Source organism: Strix aluco, chromosome 1 (genome assembly GCF_031877795.1).
Source record: "Strix aluco isolate bStrAlu1 chromosome 1, bStrAlu1.hap1, whole genome shotgun sequence".
In the NCBI taxonomy this organism is placed as follows: Eukaryota; Metazoa; Chordata; class Aves; order Strigiformes; family Strigidae; genus Strix; species Strix aluco.
In genome coordinates, this window is record NC_133931.1 from 150253491 (window position 1) to 150272564 (window position 19074).

Genomic DNA, 19074 nt, shown 5'->3' on the forward strand with positions numbered 1-19074 from the left:
AGCCCTTTCACCTGCCAGTCTGAATTTCACAGTCATAACTTTCACGGGGAAAAAAAAAATTTCTCAAGTACTTGACAGCCTCGAGAGACAACCTGCTTGGTGACACACAAGTGCCTGCCAGAGACGGAGGGCAATGAGAACTGGTCCTCTGAAAGGAGCAATCACTTCTGCAGTGCGAGATGCAAATGCACCCTGAGACAACAGGCCACAGAAACATCAGTCACACTGACAAAATCCTCCTGACACCGCAAACTAAGAGATTTCAGTAACGAGGGAAACTAGTTTGACAAAATCTCCTGTAACCATTTGCTTTGTATCACTAGAGAATTGCTATCAATCAGAAGAGCTTTACCATGAGGGAAGTAAAACACTAGGTCATAGGAAAGAAGCCACACTTTGAACATACTTACACAAAGATGAGCAGAAATTCAGCATTAAGTTGTTCCCACTGTACATTCATATACAAGCTAAAAAATTGCACCCAGGTACAGTCTGTGCAGTACAACCCAGAATTCTTCCTTTGAAAACTGATGCAATATTTGGAAAGATTTTTCAAACCAGTTGCTGAAGTCACACCCACAAGTACCTGTAGGTCTGTGAGCAGAGCAGACGCCCTCACAAGCCAAAGTGACTAAAGCCAGCTGCATGCCAGGACTGCGTGCTCCGGGATCTGTTTGCAAAAGCTCTCTCCCACTTTTTATGTCTCCAGATTTCATGCACATCAAATTCTTAGCATTTTTTTAAAAACAGATCGCATGTGTTTTGTCCCTCCAAGAGTTAGAAGGAGCTCAGGCTGCAAGAAGTTCAGTCTGTCTGTACAGACCAGGGCTCCAGGAGGTACAAGCAAAAGCAAGACATAGATACATACCCTAAAAGCAAGACATAGATACACACCCTCCTCCTTCCAGTATCTGATCTGGAGGGGGGATTCACGTGGCTGTCCTTTCCCTTCGCCCCCTCCTCCACCCCAAATGGCACAGATCATGCAGTGACATCTCAGGACCACACTGAGTGTGCAGCAGCCCAGGAGAGCTCAGGGCTGCCTCAGGAAGGGCCAAAACTCACTTTGGCATTGGCCAGAGCCAAAAAAGAGGCAGGTGGATACATGCACAGACACAGTAACTTTAATAGTTCATCTCTCCTAAATGATGGCACATACTATTTGCAGAAACATGTAAAATCAGAATTGCAAAATGAACAATAAATATTCGTCCTGGTCAGTGGGGTTACGAGCCCCGTGGGTCAGCAGCTATTCCGTCAGGCAAGGCAGGGAAGGAAGCTGGGTTTCTGCAGGACATCGTGGTCCCTGTTTTGTAGGGAAGGAACAAGCACAGCAACACCATGACACCTTGTAAAATCATTTGCATTCATTTGCATGAACATAAAATCTCTGCAGACCCCCAGACCTTGCACACTGTATTAAGAAGCTACCACCAGCTGTAACCATCTTGCAGCAAAAAAGGTATAATTTCAATGAAATACTAATTGCAGAGCACATCCTACTAGGGCTCCTCAGGGAGGAGAGGAAAGCTGTGGGGAGGACTGCACACATGGTTCATTTGCATCAGTTGCCCTTATTATTCCTCCAGGTTCTCTTTTTTTTCTTCAATATCAATTAAAGCTCATGCTGTGATAACTATGGGATGGAGAAGGAGTGATGGGGAGGCACACTGAGTGACTGGCAGACATTTCAGCAGGTTTAACTTACCCCAGAACATCTTATTTTTTCCTAATTCTTGATTTTTTCCTAATTTCCTTTTTTTTTTTCCCCTAAAAGCCTAAGCAGGATACTCAGGAATATATTGCATCTAGGGATAAAAACCTGACGGAAACAAATTCCTGTTTTCTTTGCATAAATAACCTTGTTGATCTCCTCCGCAGACAATGCACAAATAGCTGTGGATATCCAGAGCTTTCCCCCATGTTTGGGAAGCTCCCAAACAGGAGGCGTACACCTGACTGCTTACTCTGCGCGGGTTTTGTAGTTACATCCAAGGGGAAACAATGCCTCCAAATTGTTTGGGGCCTCAAACAGGTTGACATAGGTCATGTCAGCTGCTCTGGAGATAGCTCTCAACTCCAGAACTGATTTAACTTCAAAAAAACCCAGGGTTTCATTTAACATCCTCCTCTCCAGGAGAATTAATTTTCACCTGAAAGAGTCATGAACCAGCGGAAGTGTGAAATCTAGTAACATCACCAAAGCCCTGCAGGTTTCTACTCAAATTGCTACAGGAAAGGTCCTCCCACCCTCCTGCCTCTTTTTCAGTTGGAAACTTGGTTCCAAAGCAAGGTCTGCCTATAGTGATCAAGTATGTGGCCAAGCCATTTCCTACGCAGATACAGCCATTTGGCCATGATTTGTACGTACATCAACGGAAAGACTTACAAAGCTTTCCCTCCAGACCAAACTCACTTCCCTCCTGTGCTGCCTCACCATCAGACTGGCCACACTGCGCTGATGGCACCAGGGAGACCCAGGCTGGGGCCCCTCCAAGGGTCATACCTGCAGCATGCCTCAGCAGACCTGCCCGGGGCTTTCTGTCCCTTTTCTGGCTCATGGCAGAAGTATTTTTGTTCCATCTCAGGCCTGAGCGCATGAAAACAAAGAGTGATCTAAGCTGTGCCACCTCACGGTGCTATGGTGAGAAGCTACAGACAATTCAGAGGCTGATTCCTAGCACGAACACTGGCCTTTGCATCTTTTCAGCAATGAAAACCTCTTTTTTTCCTGACAGCAGGTTTCAGAGGTAACATTCCCTCTCTGAAGTATGCTTTGTGGGCTCTGTAGATTCAAGAGGCCTCATTTCTATGAGCTGCTCAGTGCTCTGCAGTAGATACTGGCCATCTCATTGCCCACTGGCTTAGAGCATGCATTGCACATTTGGGTGCTCTATCAATAACAGTTTAATAAAGGCTTTAATAAAAAAAGGCTTAATAAAAGCTGTTGGGAATAGAGGTTTATATTTTCCAGATAGTTTAAAGTCAAAGGTTCCTGTGACACTGACCCACACTGGCAGTGCTGGCCCTTCCAATTTAACTCTCATGTCTATCACCCTCATGAATAGTTGAGAGGCTCAATGTGCTGCTTCTAAATTGCCATGAGCCGTGCTGGGGAAGAAACGGGCTTCAGAAGTGCAAACCAATTGACTCAGTTCAATGAAAAATTAAACTAAACACCATAAATCTAGGTTTTACCCCAATAACATCTGAATTAGCATCATGCTATATATAGAATAAGCAAGTCCAGCTTACACCACGCACACCAAAAACAAGCTCCTGGAAATACTGGCTACTGCTCCTTGGTCATAGAATAGGCTTGGTATTCAGCAGAGACTATAAAAATTGAGAACCTCAACAGATTTTAATTTGAATTTTTTTTTTGAGGGATTAAATACTTAGAAATGCAAATAGCAGTACTTTAAACTGACAGTCCTTCCAGAAATTTGACTGTAATTTTGCTATCTGCCTTTGCTAACGAAGGCTTTCATGTGCACAGACCCAGCCATGGATCAGGGACTCTTGTCTTCTCATTTGTTAATCATCTGACTTTGTAACATTTAAGTCTTGATTTGAATACCATGAAAAAGGACACAAGTTTTAGGAGAAAACTGTTTCCCCCTGTTCAAACTATAAATGCTTTGTGAACGAAAAATCATCACAATTGTTGTTGAAACTCTGAGTGTTAAGAAAAAATGGCATTTTTTGTGCAGAATGTCGAAAGTTTCAATAATGTAAAAAGTGTTATGAAAGGCTGGTTGGAGTTTTTTTAGGAAGGTCGTTTTGAGATTAAAAAGTAACAATTGCTACGTGCTTCATTCCAATTTCTACGTAAGATTTTTTTTCTGTTTAAAAAGAAAAGGCAAGCTCAGCTAACAAGGGACAGCTCACAGCAAACCCAAATGGGCAGTTCAGCATGCCCCAGTGCCTGGAAAACCTGCCCTGGTTTTTGGGTACTGGCTGATTTTGGGGTACACAAAGCTGTGAGCCTTAGTCAAAGCCGGGAGTCCTCCAGAAGCCTTTCCTGTGGGATCCCCACCATCTCTGCCTGTTTCCTTGAAAGTGGCAGAAAGTTGGTTATCTCTGAAAGCTCTTGCTTTCTGTCACCTCTTGTTGAAATTAGCCAACGGTCCAGAAGCTGCTGGAAGAGGAGAGAGACACACTTCTCCTTGCAGAGTTTGTATTTCCTTAGGGAAAGGGGACTAAAAGCATATACGGGAAGCAGATTTTCAAAAGAGATGTTCAGCTATTCACTGTTGTAAGGAGTAAAACTGAGGAATTAGCTGTATAATCCTATGACCCATGTAACAAGTGAACACAACAGTTCCCTCACACCCTAAAATATTTATTCCTATGTAAGAAAAAAAAAATAGAAATCTGCTAGTTGTGAAGGATCAGAACCACATTTATCACTTCACGTGTTTTTGCCTATGCCCGTGTAGGGAAAACTAAAGGAGGGACTCGGAGTGCTGCACATGTCATTAACGGAAGGAGCTGCTTCAGCTCTCCCGCTTGCTGCTTTCCCTTCTGTGCCAACTCTCCCACCTGCTGCTCTCCCCTCTGCATGCTCCGGGCGAGGACGTGCCCAGAGAGGCTGGGCACTGCGCTGCCAGGGATCCCGCTCCGAATCCTGCACGAGCTGCTCCTGCTCGGGAAGCTGCCGTGGGCTGAGGGCTACTGCAACAGCATTAATGAATGGTGCCTCGTCACTAATTGTTACACTATTGCTAATTACAGCTTTCTGTGGCTGTTTTGCTTCATTATATGTGTATACATATATGTATACATTGCTTCGGCGGCTTATGCCAGCAATACGGCCTCCTCCTGTCTCATCCAAGCATCGCCTATGTCAGGGAAAACAAGGAGGCGCCTCTGTGGGTCTGCAGTTCCGCCTGCCCACACCTTCCCGACTTTTACTCCTGTATATTCCCAACCTACTCTGCTCCGAGCGCTCCCAGCTGAGGAAAGTTGCACCATTTTCCTTCTCACGGAATAGATCTAAAATTCGTCACCGCTTACGTTTCTCTGGGAGGCGGCCGGGGGCTCACAAGTGAAACGCATCAGCCCGAATCTACCCGGAGGACTGTAACCCCCCCGTTCCGGTACCGGGGGCTGCAGGCGCCGCAGCGTGCCCCCCACTCCCCGCCAGGGTGCCGTTCCCTAGGCGGCCGAGAGGCACGCACCTCGCTGACGTCACTCCCTGCGTGCCTGCTGACGTCACTCCCCGCCGCTGCAGCGTCACGGCACCGCGGCACGCTGGCTCCCACGTGGCGGCGGAAGTAGCGGCGGGGGGGCGGGGCGCGGCGCGCAGGCAGTGGCCAATGGGGGGCGGCTCCGCTCGGAGGCCCCGCCCAGGCAGCCGCCGGCGGGAGGGGGCGTTAAAGCGGCGGCGCGGCGCGGTGGGGCCGGGTCGGGTGCGGGGTGATGGAGCCGGGCAGCGGCGGTACCGGCACGGAGCCGCGGGGCGGCTGCTTCTTGTACTACGCGTACGGCAGTAACCTGCTGCGGGAGCGGCTGCTGCTGAGCAGCCCCTCGGCGGTGCTCTGCGCCGTGGCGCGCCTGCAGGTGCGTGGGGGCGGTGCGGCGGGTGGGCAGCGGGGGTCTGTGTAAGTCCGCGTGCCCCGGTGGAGCAGTGCCTCGGCCTGGCTCTGCTGTCTGGGGTCCGGCGCTGCGGCCGCCCCGTCCCTCCTCCCGGTACCGGGCGCAGCACCGTTCAGGCGGGGGGGGTCCCATCGCCCCTCACGTCACAGCGTGCGCCTGGCGCTTCGGGCTGCCCTCAGCCGAAATGCTGGCGTCGGTCCCGCCTCGGGGGGGTTTATCTTGCTGGGCTTAGCCAAGTCTGTAAGGCTGCCAGCCAAGACCCCACGCGTATAGCGTAACAAGGGCTATGAACCTGGGTGAGCAAGAAGCAGGTGCTCAGCTGGGTTTGTGGGACAAGCTTCGGGCAGTTTTAAAGGAATAAAAAATTCCCCCTTCCCCTCTGCCACGCGGGGTACTAGTGAGAAGCCCTCCCCGTGTTGTGTGTCAGTCTTTCACCCTGTACTGCACAACTGCAGCTGACACCTTCCTACACCCTGGTGGTTCTCCCCCTGCCTGGGGTCATTAAATGTCAGTATATCAGCTTGACTTTAATGTAGGCCTGGAAGTATGAGCTTATGGTCATTAAGCTGTTGATGCACAGATCTGTACAACTGGAAGGATCCTTGGAGGAGCAGAGTGTTGACTGATACCACTTAAGGATGACTTGAAGGTTCTCTTGGGGTAACTGGCAGGAAATGATCTACATTGGAGTGTATGAAGTTCCAAAAACTTGTCATGGATAAACTCCCTGTAGTCAGATACTTGGTGGCTCTTGGGACTATCAACCTGGCAACTGAGGCCTGCTCCTGTAAAGTGTGAGGTGCTTATACATACCAGTGAGGAGCTGAATGTGCTGAGAGCCTCACACCTTGCAGGATCAGACCTTGGAGGTGAGGAGGAAAGCAGCAGTATTGTGCACTTCTCTTTGAATAAAAGAAAGCCTTATGCTTCAGCTCTCCTAGGTTTCAGGTAGATTTTTGGGTTACGCAGTAAGCATCTCTTGCCACGCTGCAGATTGGCTGTTCGAGAGCTGGCAGTGAGGTGCCAGCTTCTCAGGACAACCTCTAACTGCTGTGCTCCCTGCTAGCACCAGCCAGCTTCACTCCCTTTAAGCTGGAAAATCACTGATGCTTGGGAGTGAGGAAGCGTGCAAAGGTTGGAGCTGATTTCTGTTAATTGCTCTATGGTAGTACCACCTTGGCTTAAAAAAAAGGAAAAATACCCTGTAAACAGAGTACTTGGGATGCTAAACTAGAATAGTAAATTCACTGCCCTCTGTTTTGATTTTTTACAGCTTTGTTAATCTTCAGCCAAAAGCTGTAAGAAATGGGATGTGTAACAAGCACAGAAAGGGTATTACACTGGTACTTAGAAGAAGGGCCAAAGACCAAGCTCTTGACCCGAGAAAGTATCTAGTGTGTTTGTTCCCTCTTCCCTGCAGTGCCTGTTGCGGTTGCCTGCATGGTTTAACAGAGGGTTTCCTGCTTGCCAGGCTGGTGATTATCACTTTCAAAAAAAAAAAAAAAAAAAAAAAGATCAGTGTTCTGATTGGTGCTGTTCTTCTTTGTGCAAGCTTCCAACTGCTCAACTTTTGCAACCTTTTCCCCATATCTGTTAGGACATGTTACAAGAAGGTAATGTGTCTCAGAAAGTGAATATTAAGATGCACATACATGTTTTAAATCAAAGTGATAGCTTAAAGAGGGTGATCATAAGAAATAACAAAAGCTGTGGGGTTGTATAGGTTTGAGTTTTATTTTTTTGTTGTTGTTTTTAATCCTTTTTGCCTTTGACAGATTTTGTTGTTACGGTTAAGCAGGTAGTCTTCCCTAAAGTTGTTTGTTTTTTGTTTCCCTTCTCTCTGCTAGGGAAGGATCCACAGATTGGCTAACAAGTAGGAGAGGAAATAGAGTGTATGGAGTCAGATGGGAAATTACACTGGAAAAATGCACGAACCTATTATTCTCTTTTGCCTATGTAGTAATATTTGATTATTACTTGTAAGAAAAAGAGTTAGTTGATTTCTAAAAGAATGTTTCAACTTGCAAAAACCTGAAGAAGCTCAATCAAGGAGGCATATGCATTGTGTTAAAAATACCCAAGAATGTTCCAGTTGAGTGCTGGGAAGGCACAAAACACTGGAAAATACATAGGATGGTATTTTATAATTGGGGAGTTCTGTTAGTGCATGAGGACAAGACCCAAGGCTCACCATCTTGTAGGCTTCTTTACCCTTATTTTCCTGGACCCTGCATGGTAGCATTTAAGTTTTAAAACAGCACCAAAAGCTGCAAAGGAATGGGCGCCAGGTAGGCATGTCTTTTGAGGAACAAGAAGGCAGCAGTAGCCAGTTCCCTCCTTCATGGCCCACCTCAGCCGAGGGCTCTTCAGATTGTCTAAAAGGAAGCAATCCTGTCACTGCCAACTTGCACAGAAGTCAAGCTGACATTTCTTCAGCACCTCTGTGTTCCCTGCAGAATTGGGTATGTGTCTTGAAAAAGGGCTACTTCCACTTTCTTCTCACTGCTAGAAATTGTTAGCTAATGTTTAGGCCAGACTACTAGGTTGGATGTTGGTCCAGGTCTCCACAGACTAAGACTTTTATCAATACTGTTCTCTGCCAGACTTTTCTTCCCTTTGTCCCAAGACTGCAGTTTCTCATAAGGGGGTGGAAAAGGCTAACTTCAGCTTCCTGTCAGATGGCAGCTGGATCAGATCCCTCCTGTCCATTCCTCCTCCTGTGACTCCAGCTGACTACTTGTAGACTCTCCTTTAGCTGCCCCTTTCATGTCAAGAATAGCCAACAGCCCTTATCTTAAGTGGAAATTGATTCTCTGCATTGGTTTCATTTGCAGGATTTTAAGCTCGAGTTTGGCCATCATCAAGGCAGGACAAGTTCTGTCTGGCATGGAGGTGCAGCTACCATTGTTCAGAGCCCTGGAGACGAAGTATGGGGAATAGTGTGGAAAATGAACACTAGCAATTTAAGTTCACTGGATAAGTAGGTGACTTAACTTTTGCTGTCTTGTACTATTTTAGAGAGCAATTGAAAAGTAGTAGTTAATTTTTGGTAAAGAGCTGTGTGGAAGCTTTGGTGTTGGAATCGAGAAGATGCTTTGGATTTTAATATGTGAATTTCACCTCACAGTACATGCATTACTTCTAACACATTTGTAATTAAAATGGCTTTGTTTTCAAGCGAAAGCTACTTAAGAGTATTTTAATAAGGTGTGGACCTTGATTTGGAGCTGATATATTGATCAGGCTCCTTTTTTTCTTAATCCCTATCCTCTTAATGTCCTGTCTCTTAAATCACTCTGAACTCTGTCCTCTGACACTTTTCCCATTGCATTAGGGAGAGTTTCCTTTGCGACTGACATCAGTTTCTGTCTCTCTGCATCTGGAGACTCCAATTGTAGTGGAAAAAGAAGGGATGAGGACAAGACTTTGCAGAAGAGAAAGAGATCTTTAATATAGGCAAAGGGACCTTTTGAGGAGGTTATTTTGCATGTCTTCTAAGGATTCAGACTTTTCTGAACTTGAGGTAGATCCAAGCAGGGAGCTGAGATGGTTTTGGTTTTCCCTTTGAATGGTAGAGGCTGCCTGCACCATCACAGTGCATGGTGGAGAGTCTTCTGCCTGTGCCTGATAATTAAGACAAGTTTAAGGCAACCTGAGCAAGTAGTTCCCTGGCTGAAGTCTGGAGGACCACCTGGGTAAACAAATCAAGGAGTAGCATAACTTCTTGTGGGGTCTAAGGCAGGACTTAGTCTCCAAAACTTTGGCTGGTGTCATGTGTTTATCACAGCTTTCAGGATGCACTTGCACAGCACAATGCTTCTGGTACACAAGGATCATTTCTTCAGAGCAGTTCATTGCTGTCAGTTAATTCCAGCAGAAATCCGGGCTAGTGAGGCTAAGGAAGCAGGGCATATTAAACCCATTGAAAGCATTACATTAATACAGTTCTTCTGTCTCTGGTACTGTTGCATTTTGGTTATGGCTGCACTGTGCTGTGTAGACATGTCCTTATAACCTTGGCCATGAAACCTGAAGTTTCAACTTGCTTTTCATTGCCTACAGTGAACCTGAAACACAACAGAAACTGTTGCCCAGGTTCTGTTAGCACACCGTGGGAATGGGCGCTCTCAGCATTCTCAAAGTCCTGGTTGGGAGTGTTAGTCCCAAGCAGGAGGCCATCTAGGTGGTATGCTTCTGGTTGGGGAGAGCTTCACATGTCCCTGCTTTATTACCTCCTTGGTTCCCCCTCTGTTGCTTACACTAGCACTTACCCTCCTGGTCCCCTTTCTGCTGACCCTTACTGAAATCTCCTGATTTACCATGCTTTCCTAAAGCGTAAACTTCAGAAGTATAGAGATGCTGTCTGGCAGCATCTGCTTTGATAGTAACACTGTGTTCCCCCTATGGGGACAGCATTTTGTATTTTAACTTCTAGAAATGTTGTTTACATATTGTAGAATTGCAGATCCTTGACATTTGTTTCACAGGGGATAAACTTTAATGCTCCCCAAGATGCTAGAGACTTGAATGCTATACCATCACCAAAAACTGCAGGACGGACACTAGCATTAAAGATTGCTTTTTCTCAGCTGCCCCACTGATGCCATGAAGGTGGATGAGAAATGGAAGGAAATGGGATGTGTTCTTGGCTTTCATAATGATAGTCGATAAAGTTCTTTCAAGAAACAACCAACCTAACCAGCTCGAAAGAGCTTGCATGTATTCCTGCACATCCTGAAGATCTTGGGATTTTTTGGCTGTGCACAAGCAGATACCAGTTCTCAACCAGCTTATTTCCTGGAATTTCTATCTACCAAAAAAAAAAGTAATTTAACTATTTCCTCCCCTCCCTTTCGCTTCCTGCCCGCCCCGCCCCCCCCCCCCCCCCCCCCCCCCCCCTCCCCCCGCCCCCAGTCTGGATAGACAAGCCTGTGCTTTGTTATCCAGAAGCAGAGGAGGGAATGTCTCATTGACACTGCATGTCATTAGGTGAAATCCTAGTAAAACAATGTAATATATAGAAAACAAAAATATGGGAGGGGAATCTCATGCTTAGATGTCTGAACTTTTTGGCTTCAAATGCATTTTGGTGCTGTCTCATGGTCAGATTTTTTTTTTTGTCCTCTGTACTTCACAAATCTATAAGTTAGACTAAATCGTGACTTTTCCATATATATCCTAGCAGTGGATGTTACTTAACTGTAACATTTTTCTTGCTGTCACGTGCCCATGTGACTTATTTTGCTGTCTGTTGGCCTTGAATCTGCAGTTAGCTTCTAGTCTCTACTTGTACTTAACACAGGCCATGTTATATGAGTAACTAAGTTATGTATGTTAAATAACTTGGAATGATAGTAAGTCTTTGAAAGAAAGGTAAGTTGTCAAAAGAGTATTTTGACAAGCAGCATTAAAACCCATGTTATCGCTTGTATCTAAAACACATCTGAAGTTAATTGTGCTAGAAAGTCTATCTTGTATTGCTTAAGTTTCTTGTTTACTTCTTACTAATTCCTCAGACTTTTGTTGGTGGCTAAATGCTAATGATTAAAGACAACGAGTAGCTTTGCTTTTGGGTTTGGTTTTGTTTTCCGAAGACAGCATGATTTTGCTAATAAAAAAATAATAAAATGGGTTTTGCCCTGATCTAGCTCATTGTTGCTGTACATGTCTTGCGCAAATTAAAGGGTGTCTTGGATTACTCATGGGAATGTGTATTGCAAGAGTTGTGTGAGTTTCCCCTTATTCAAGTGTAACACAATGGGCAAGATAAAACTTTGTAATTATTTTGTTATCTGAGCAAAAGGTAATGAATGATATGTGCCTAGCTCATTAATTCTGATAATCTTGGTTGTGTTTCTCTTGTAGATTACTCTTTCTTACAGAGCTGAAACGATAAAAGTGAATGCCGCTGCTTCCTTAGAAACTTGGAGTTGCACAAAAAGTACTAGAATATGTTTTGCTTTATTTGTTTTTGTTAACAGCGCAGACCAGTGTCCTGGCTTGAATTCTGTTACAATAAATGCATATGTTTAATTGCACAGTTTGTTTGAAAGATGCATCAGTTATTTGGCATGAAAAGAATATATGCCCTTTACAGGCAAGAAGGAGTTGAAGATGGCATTTATGTCCCAATAGAAGTTAATGTCCACACTCAAGCAGGAGAGGTACTGACCTGTCGAAGCTACCAGATGAAGGACTGTGTCTGTGGTTCCCCTTCTCCTCAGTATAAAAAGGTAGGTGTTGCATCACTGTAACTTTGGAGAGAATGAACAGAAATATATAGTGCAGTACTTCTGTCCTATTTAATAAGTACTTTATTTACAGCAGGCGGAAGGCATGGGTAGCTCTAATGTAAAGGTGTAACTCAATCTGTGTGCAATGTAATAGAGATGCTTGCAGAAGATTGCTGGCTCTTAAAGGCCTAGTAAATCAGTTTTATTTTTTTGGCTTAGTTATGCCTTACGTGAAGCCTTTAACTTGTGAATTAGTTCTGACTGTCACCAGGATTTCTGAAGGATGTTGTTTAGATATATACAGCAATCCTCTGTTTGAAAAATTAACGTACTCCACTAGAAGGACAAAGGGAAGCTTCTGTGGGGAGAATACAGCACCTTGCTTGTAGTCTCAAGGACACGGATTATCCCTGTTGTCTTATGAAGTATCTTACTATCATTTAATACAGGAGTCCACCTGCCTCCTTTTACCAGATGCATCATCAGTATATCACAGGACTTCCAGCAACATTGCAGAGCACTGCAGGGTTCCCACTTGATGGCTGGTGAGGCAGAAGTGTTTCAACACTTCTGCAACGCACTGACTCTATAGAGACACATGATCCAGTTATGCAGCAGGCCTGACCTGCTTAGCTTGTGAGATCTGATGCAGGCCTAGCCTTGGGTGGTATGACTGCATGTCTGGAATTGTGCAGCTATTGGCAGTTGCAGATAGGCATCACTAACATGTTGCCTTTTTCTACCAAAAGCAAAGAAACAGGTCTCGAGCTTGTTAAATCCCAAGGTGTGCTGCCTTCTCTTAACTGAGGAACTTGCTCCTATGAATCAGCTTCTAGGAGCATAGCTAAGGCCAGCTGCTGCAGGACTTCTGAAGAGAAAGCTCGCTTAGAAGGCAGGCTCTGCTGCTTCGCAAACCTCCTCCCTGCCAACCCACTTCCTGTCAAGACGGATCTTTAGGGCTTTTCAGGGAGTTAATACACAGTCTGTTGCTGTGTGCAAGCTCTCACTAGTATGCTGTAAGAGCAAACCTCCAATACTGGCAACTTTATCTAGCTAAACATTCCTTCTTGCTGTTGTCAGGGTCAGTTGTTAGTCCTCATCTTCCCCCCCTGCCCCCAGCTTTTATTTCAGTTAACCAGGCAGGAGGGCTAAAAATTTAGTACATTATCACACAGTGATCTACATCCATCTGCTGTTGTGCACTTTTTGTGGCAAAGTTCATTCCTTCTAGATTCCCCATCCTTGAATTTGCTAGATGTTGAATGCATGAAAGAATATTTATAATAGTGTCAGCTTTTAAAATCTGCCTATCTATCCATTTCTGTATGGGAGCTTGCTGTGGCCCTTTAAAGCCTTGGCTCCTACAGCCTCTTCTCTTCCTCTCACTGTCACTTCTTTTCTCTTGCACCAATACTTATTTTGTATGTAGAAAAGCTGCAGTAACAGACTCTAAGGAATCCATGATTTTTAACTAAACATCTGTTACTCCTATAACCTGTCCAGGTACTCACAGTTGTGCTTTCCACTTGAACAGCTTCGTTTTGAAAAATAATTTCAATAATATACACTGCTTCTCACTCAGATGTGATAGTAAAGCTGGATAAAGTCATAAAGTCATCCTCACTGGAAGAAAGAAGGGAATATCTGAGTAACAGCTTAATTGTACAGTCTCATGCAAGTTGGCTACATTTCAGAATCTTAGGGGTATGCCTTAGTAGTTACAAGTCTTTTCAGAGTAATTTTGTTGACGCTGTTAAGGTTTTTCAGTGGTCTTCCTGAAGCCTTTGGCTATCTTTAGGTACAAATAGCATTATTTGGGATTAATTCTTTTGTTACCTTAAGTGGTTTTTCCTGCACAAGTAGATGTTTGGAGGGGTCTGTCCCTCCTAACGCCATTAATGAAGGCTTTTTTTCTTTCTCCCTTTTGATTCTAGGTTATCTGCATGGGTGCAAAACAGAATGGCTTGCCAGCTGACTATCAGAAGAAATTAGAAGCTATTGAAACTAATAACTATGCAGGGCCGGTGCCGATCATGGAAGAGATTGAAGCTGCTGTTAAAGCAAAGAAAATAAATTCTGCATAGAATACCTCTGCACTTGCTTGGCCATTCACCTTGATCTGGATACCTCTCCTCACTGTGCTGATCAGCAGTTTGTTTCTTTATCAAGAAAATTTGAGTTTGCTGTGTACCTACAGTAAGCCATTAGATATAATGTGCATTCTGAAGACACACTGACATTGGTAACTTCTTCGCTTTGGATATATAGCTTGAGTACATGCTGAAGTTTTTGCAGATTTAGAAATTATCTTTCTGTAATTGTCATGTAGTGCTGCATGCAAACTTGTGCTTCGCGTTCTGTTTACTGACATTTTTAAAAGAAAAAGGCCATCTTGATGAGTACTGGCATCTGTTGCCTTCTGAGGAATAAGGGCTGCAGGATCAGGCCCTTTGTTCTTCAAGGTTGTATACACAATTATCAAGAATTTCAGAGATCTGTTAGATGCAAAGTAGAGACAAAACTCTAAGACTCAACTTTTTCCTCTGCTGCTTCTCTTAATGGTTTAAAGCCCAACCTATCTGAAGCAATGGAGTTCCTGTTTGTTTATATAATTAACAAAGAAAGAAAAGTAATATTTTTTTAACTATCTCCATGTTTTTAAGTGTTAGTCCAAAAGGCAACCTAGGCCTGAAGACAACATTCAGCAAAGGATCTCATTCAAAGCATAATGGCCTCGTCCTTTCTATGTCTAGTAACTGTCATAGGTGAACTGGTTAGGTATAACCAACAGATTTTAAAGAATTCATTTTAGTTAGATAATTCCAAGGTTTTTTTAAATGACTTTTTTGACTGGCTTGTTGCTTATCTTGGCCATGTCCAGTGAAATCAGGAAGTCTCCTGTGAGTGGATTTGTTTCACGGTCTTGTTTCTGTCAAACCCCAGAAGAACAGACTTGGCCTCTTCCCCCCCCCCCCCCCAGCTTTGACAATCTCCTGCAAAACTGGAAGCTCTTGTGAGGTTTGGAATACTTATCTTCATGGTATTTGGCAACCCCTGTAGTTAGTCTGGGGGGGACAAGGAAAAATGGACAACCTGGAATATCTCAAACAACTGAACTTTGAGTTATCTTCTGTACAGTGTTTTTTTTTTTCTTGATGTACAGAGGGATGCAAGATATAATTGGTGTCACCGTGTGACTGCTTAGATAAACAAATGACAAAGTAACAGATTTACCACATCTTCTGTGCATAAATTTGTTCTGTAAACTTCTGCCAGGGATGTATAGGTGCTGTCCTGATGTCATATGCCCATTTCCAGAGTAGGGCACAGTGACTACAGTAAAACATGGTACTTTCTGTATTAGCACTGCCTAGTCTGAAACTAAGTAAATAAAATTGTGATTACCAAACGTCTCCCATCTGTTCAATGCATGCTTCGAGAATATATTTTGCTTATGTAAGCACAAGGTGGAAAGGTAACTGGAACTTCCATTAGCTTTTTATGTTTTTTAATGGGTATGATTTCAGTATGGAGCGCAAAACTATGCATGAACACACTCCTCAACATCAGCACTACTTCTGCTTTACCCTTACCATGCTCCTTTGGGCTTTTGAACTTTTAAATGGTTATTTTACTCTTGCAAGAAGAAAACACAAAATAACATCATGACAGCCTCCTTGGGGGGGAGGTGAGGGAAAGTACTTGATGCCTCCTGTTGAAGAAAAGGGTGGGAACTCTGAGGGTCGGGGAAAGGCCTCCTCCCCTGCGGCGGGACCTCCGGCACCTCTCCCGGCAGGGGGGAGGCTTTCCGCCGTGCCGGTATGGGGAGACAAAGGTGGTGGTCGTGAAAAAGAAGCCTCCGGCCATGCCTGCGTGGGGAGGAGCCGCTTCCCGCCGGGGATGAGAGCCCGCGTGTGGGGCGGGAGCTCCTTCCTGGCGGGCCGGGGTGGAGCACCCGTGGGTCGGCCGCCGCCCCGCTCCTCCCCTCGCCTCCGTCCCTTCGCCGCCGCCGGTGAGTGCAGGGGAAGGGCCAGGGGCGGAGGAGGGTCGCCGGGGCGCTGCCCGACTCGCTCGCCGGTCGCGACCGGCGGCAGCTTATGCGCCTGTTGCGGGGAGGGGGGGCGGCCGCCATGTCGTGAGGGGTGGGCGGCGCGGAGGGACGGGGGCTCGGGGCAGGCGGGAAGCGGAGGCGTTCGGCAGCAGGTCAGCGGCTGGCGCCGGGTTGGAGCGTGTAAATCAAAGTTTCTGCTTTTTATAAATCAGAGTTTGTTACCCTGTGAAAAGGCTGCGAGGTGGAAGGGGGAAGGCAGCGCCCCGGCGGCTCCCGCCTCTTGGTACACTTCTGGCGCTCCTGAATTGAAAACTTTGGGACTTGTTCGTGCTTCTTCCTCAGGGGAGGAGGTCGCCGTGGGCAGGCGGTGTGAGGCAGGGAGCGGGGAGCGGGGCCGGCCCGGCCAGGCAGCAGTGGCCCCGCAGCGCCTCGGCCAGGGGAGCGGCGCCGTCATACCGAACCCAGCAACGCTGCCAGGAATAAATACTGTTACAGATGCTGGCCGGTGATGTAATTTTCCTGAAGGCCGAGGGTGGCGGGGTCCTGAAAGGAGGAGGAGGTGGGAGGGAGCGCCCCGCAGCCGGGCGAGAGGCATCGCTTACCTGCCGTGGAGCTCGCGCCCGCCTCGCCTTTCCCCTGAGCGACTGATAAAACAAAACATCAAAAAAAAAGCGCCATGTACTCGCCGTAAACCCGCCTGAAGATCCGTATCCGTGCGCTGACTCAGGCGGGAGTCGTTGAGGCCTCGGCGCTTCGCTCGCTTAACGCGAAAGAAGCTGGACGAGGGGGAGGCGGGAGCGGTTTGCCTGGGCAGAGTTGGTGCCCCATGGCCGTGGGGAGGCCGTGGCACGGCGTGGCGGGACCGTGGTGCTGCTGGCACCGGCAGTTAACTCTGTCACCGTGATGCCTGGGCAGTTCCCCCCGCGGACCCCGTTTTGCTGGGGCGGTGGAGGGGCAGGCAGAGCCCAGCGGTGGGCGGGTGCGTGGCTGTGACTAATTAGGTTGTTTGAATGACCAGAACAAAGCTTGGGGGATAGCATTAGGAGAGCTGTGAATATGCGATTCCATCAATTGCAAACTTTAATTGCAGAATTCACTGCAGGTTGAATGTGAAAATCGTAAAATAAGAGTAGAAATGCAGTTCCATTTTTTAGATATACTGGTGAGTTGTTCCCTTCCTCCTCCATCTCTTAAAAAAAAAATCCTCAAGATTTCTCTGATTGAAGAAAATTTCGTTGCTTTTTAGCAGTGGTTCCTTCTTATTTATTGAACTTTTCCCACCAGAAAGGAATTATCAGGAAGCCACATAAAATCATTTTGAAAAGGGCTTGTTAATTCATCCAAACATTGTACATAAAGTTCTGTTTCTTTAAAAGTAAGCTGTTAGGAAATGTAGCAGCAAAACCTATGAGGTGTATGAATATTTCTGTAAAAGCCTGTGCTTTTTAACAAAAGCTTGTCAGTTTACCAGATGGAGGCAGAAATATTTTCTTCTGTGTTCTCTTATATCTGTTGCTCTCCAAACAACTAGGGGTGGCTGCAAAAGTTATGCTACAGTCAAAGAGGAGAGAGGAGTTGGGAATCACTGGGAGATGCTGATCTCAGTGACCCCAGAGCAATGCAAAATCACAAGTTGTAATGGAATTACACTAGCGTGATGTTAACATCGGGCTCCCAGGGCGTTTATTGATATTTGTAGAATCTATGATGATTGTTACACAGAGATTGTAAGCCGGGGTATGATGAGCGTGTTTTAACTGGTGGATACAGAATATCTTTTAAGGTCAGTACAGGGACTCTACAATGCACCATTTCTGCTATAAAAATAAAAGGCTATTTTTTAGTACCTCTGGGGAATACATTGCATCACTTCTCATCAAAACATGCAGACTTTCTGTGTAGTGTATGTGCCCATTTGCTTTTAATCTCTACACATTTTTTACCAGTTTTGAACTATGTAAAATAGTTGCCGCTCTTTTAAAAGTGAGAGCTGCTGTGTGGAAATACATTGTCTTATTCATTTGTTGTAGCACACATGAAATAAGATGTGGAAAATTAGTCTCTTTTCTGTGTCCCCCAGTGATAGCAAAAAGTTGAGTTTAGACTGGCCTGACTGAGTCTAGATTGCCGTTATTATAAATTAATATTATATTAAAATAATTAAAAATATTAAAATATTATTCTATTATAGAATAATATTATTATATTATAAAAGCATGTCAAAATCTCCAGTTCTCCTCTTGCTGTAGATGACTCTGCAGGGGCATGGCTGGGCCTATAAAATAGCTTTTCTCGGGAAACAAATCAGACTTGGAGACACAAAGGGCACAGATTTTCATGTGAAATGGAGCCACCTCTTGAAGACTAATTGCATTTTGAATACTGCGAACTGAAGGCTATGCTAGCAGGAACTCCACTAGCCCTGGGCTGGCGCTGAGGGGCGTGTGTGTGCTTCCCTGTTGTCCTGCCAGAGCTGGCTTCTAGGTGCTGTGAAAATCCTGAAAATATTCCAGCTACTGGCTGTGGATAGTTATGTGGCATAGGACTTTTTTTCACAGGCAATTTAGAGGAACAGTTTTTGTCAAAATAGCAAGACTACAGAAGAAGTAGCATTGACTGAGTTTTCAGCTCTTCAGAAATAGTCTAGTTTGGTCTTAAATCAGCTGCTTTAAGGGACAATGTTAAGTAATTTGCTCCGTGTATTGCCTTTATTGCTTCATCCTATGAAGCCTCCTTGAGAGCAGCCAGCTCAATGACGAGTGAATTCCCTAGTTCACACAAAAATGGAAATGTTTTTGAGCTATTCTTTAAGATCCTTCAGCCCCTTTATCTACAGCATTTACATTTAATAAGACATTGTTGTGATAAACCAGCCTATTTTTCACTGCCAGAGGGCTTGCAGTGCTGGAAGTTGAACAGGCATAGCAGTTTTGTTAGAAGAGCAGGGAGATCTTAGTGAAAAGAGGATGTGAGAAGGGCAGGGCCAGGAAAGATATAAATGTATATATGGTTGCTCAATGCTGGGAATAGAGGGAAGTCAGAAGAACCACTAGATAAAAGTGCCAGTGTCTTCATGCAGGAGGCCATCAGCGCCACTGCAGCTTATTGACATGGGTTATACAAAACCTTGCTGTAAGCACTGATACTTTTACCATAACTCTTACTATGACAAATTTAATTTCCCTTTTT

At 45.3% G+C, this 19074-nt stretch overlaps 1 protein-coding gene and 1 long non-coding RNA gene across 2 annotated transcripts; one reads left to right on the forward strand and one right to left on the reverse strand.

Moving 5' to 3' along the window:
• Positions 1 to 1108: 1108 nt before the first annotated feature.
• LOC141934286 (uncharacterized) lies at positions 1109 to 5249 on the reverse strand. Its single transcript, XR_012626301.1, has 2 exons — positions 5020 to 5249; positions 1109 to 1306 (listed from the first exon to the last, which is right to left on the reverse strand). It is a non-coding gene; the product is annotated as an uncharacterized LOC141934286 (long non-coding RNA).
• Positions 5250 to 5391: 142 nt separating this feature from the next.
• GGCT (gamma-glutamylcyclotransferase) lies at positions 5392 to 15243 on the forward strand. The gene is made up of 4 exons (XM_074839666.1): positions 5392 to 5565; positions 8436 to 8581; positions 11699 to 11834; positions 13769 to 15243. The coding sequence occupies exons 1-4, from the start codon at positions 5425 to 5427 to the stop codon at positions 13916 to 13918; spliced, it is 573 nt and encodes a 190-aa protein (XP_074695767.1). The 5' UTR covers positions 5392 to 5424; the 3' UTR covers positions 13919 to 15243.
• Positions 15244 to 19074: the final 3831 nt, after the last annotated feature.

Coding starts and splice junctions, on each gene's coding strand:
- GGCT (XM_074839666.1), top strand. CDS start 5,425: ATGGAGCCGGGCAGCGGCGGTACCGGCACGGAGCCGCGGGGCGGCTGC. Junction 5,566..8,435: donor GCGCCGTGGCGCGCCTGCAG/GTGCGTGGGGGC, acceptor TTTCATTTGCAG/GATTTTAAGCTCGAGTTTGG. Junction 11,835..13,768: donor CTTCTCCTCAGTATAAAAAG/GTAGGTGTTGCA, acceptor TTTTGATTCTAG/GTTATCTGCATGGGTGCAAA.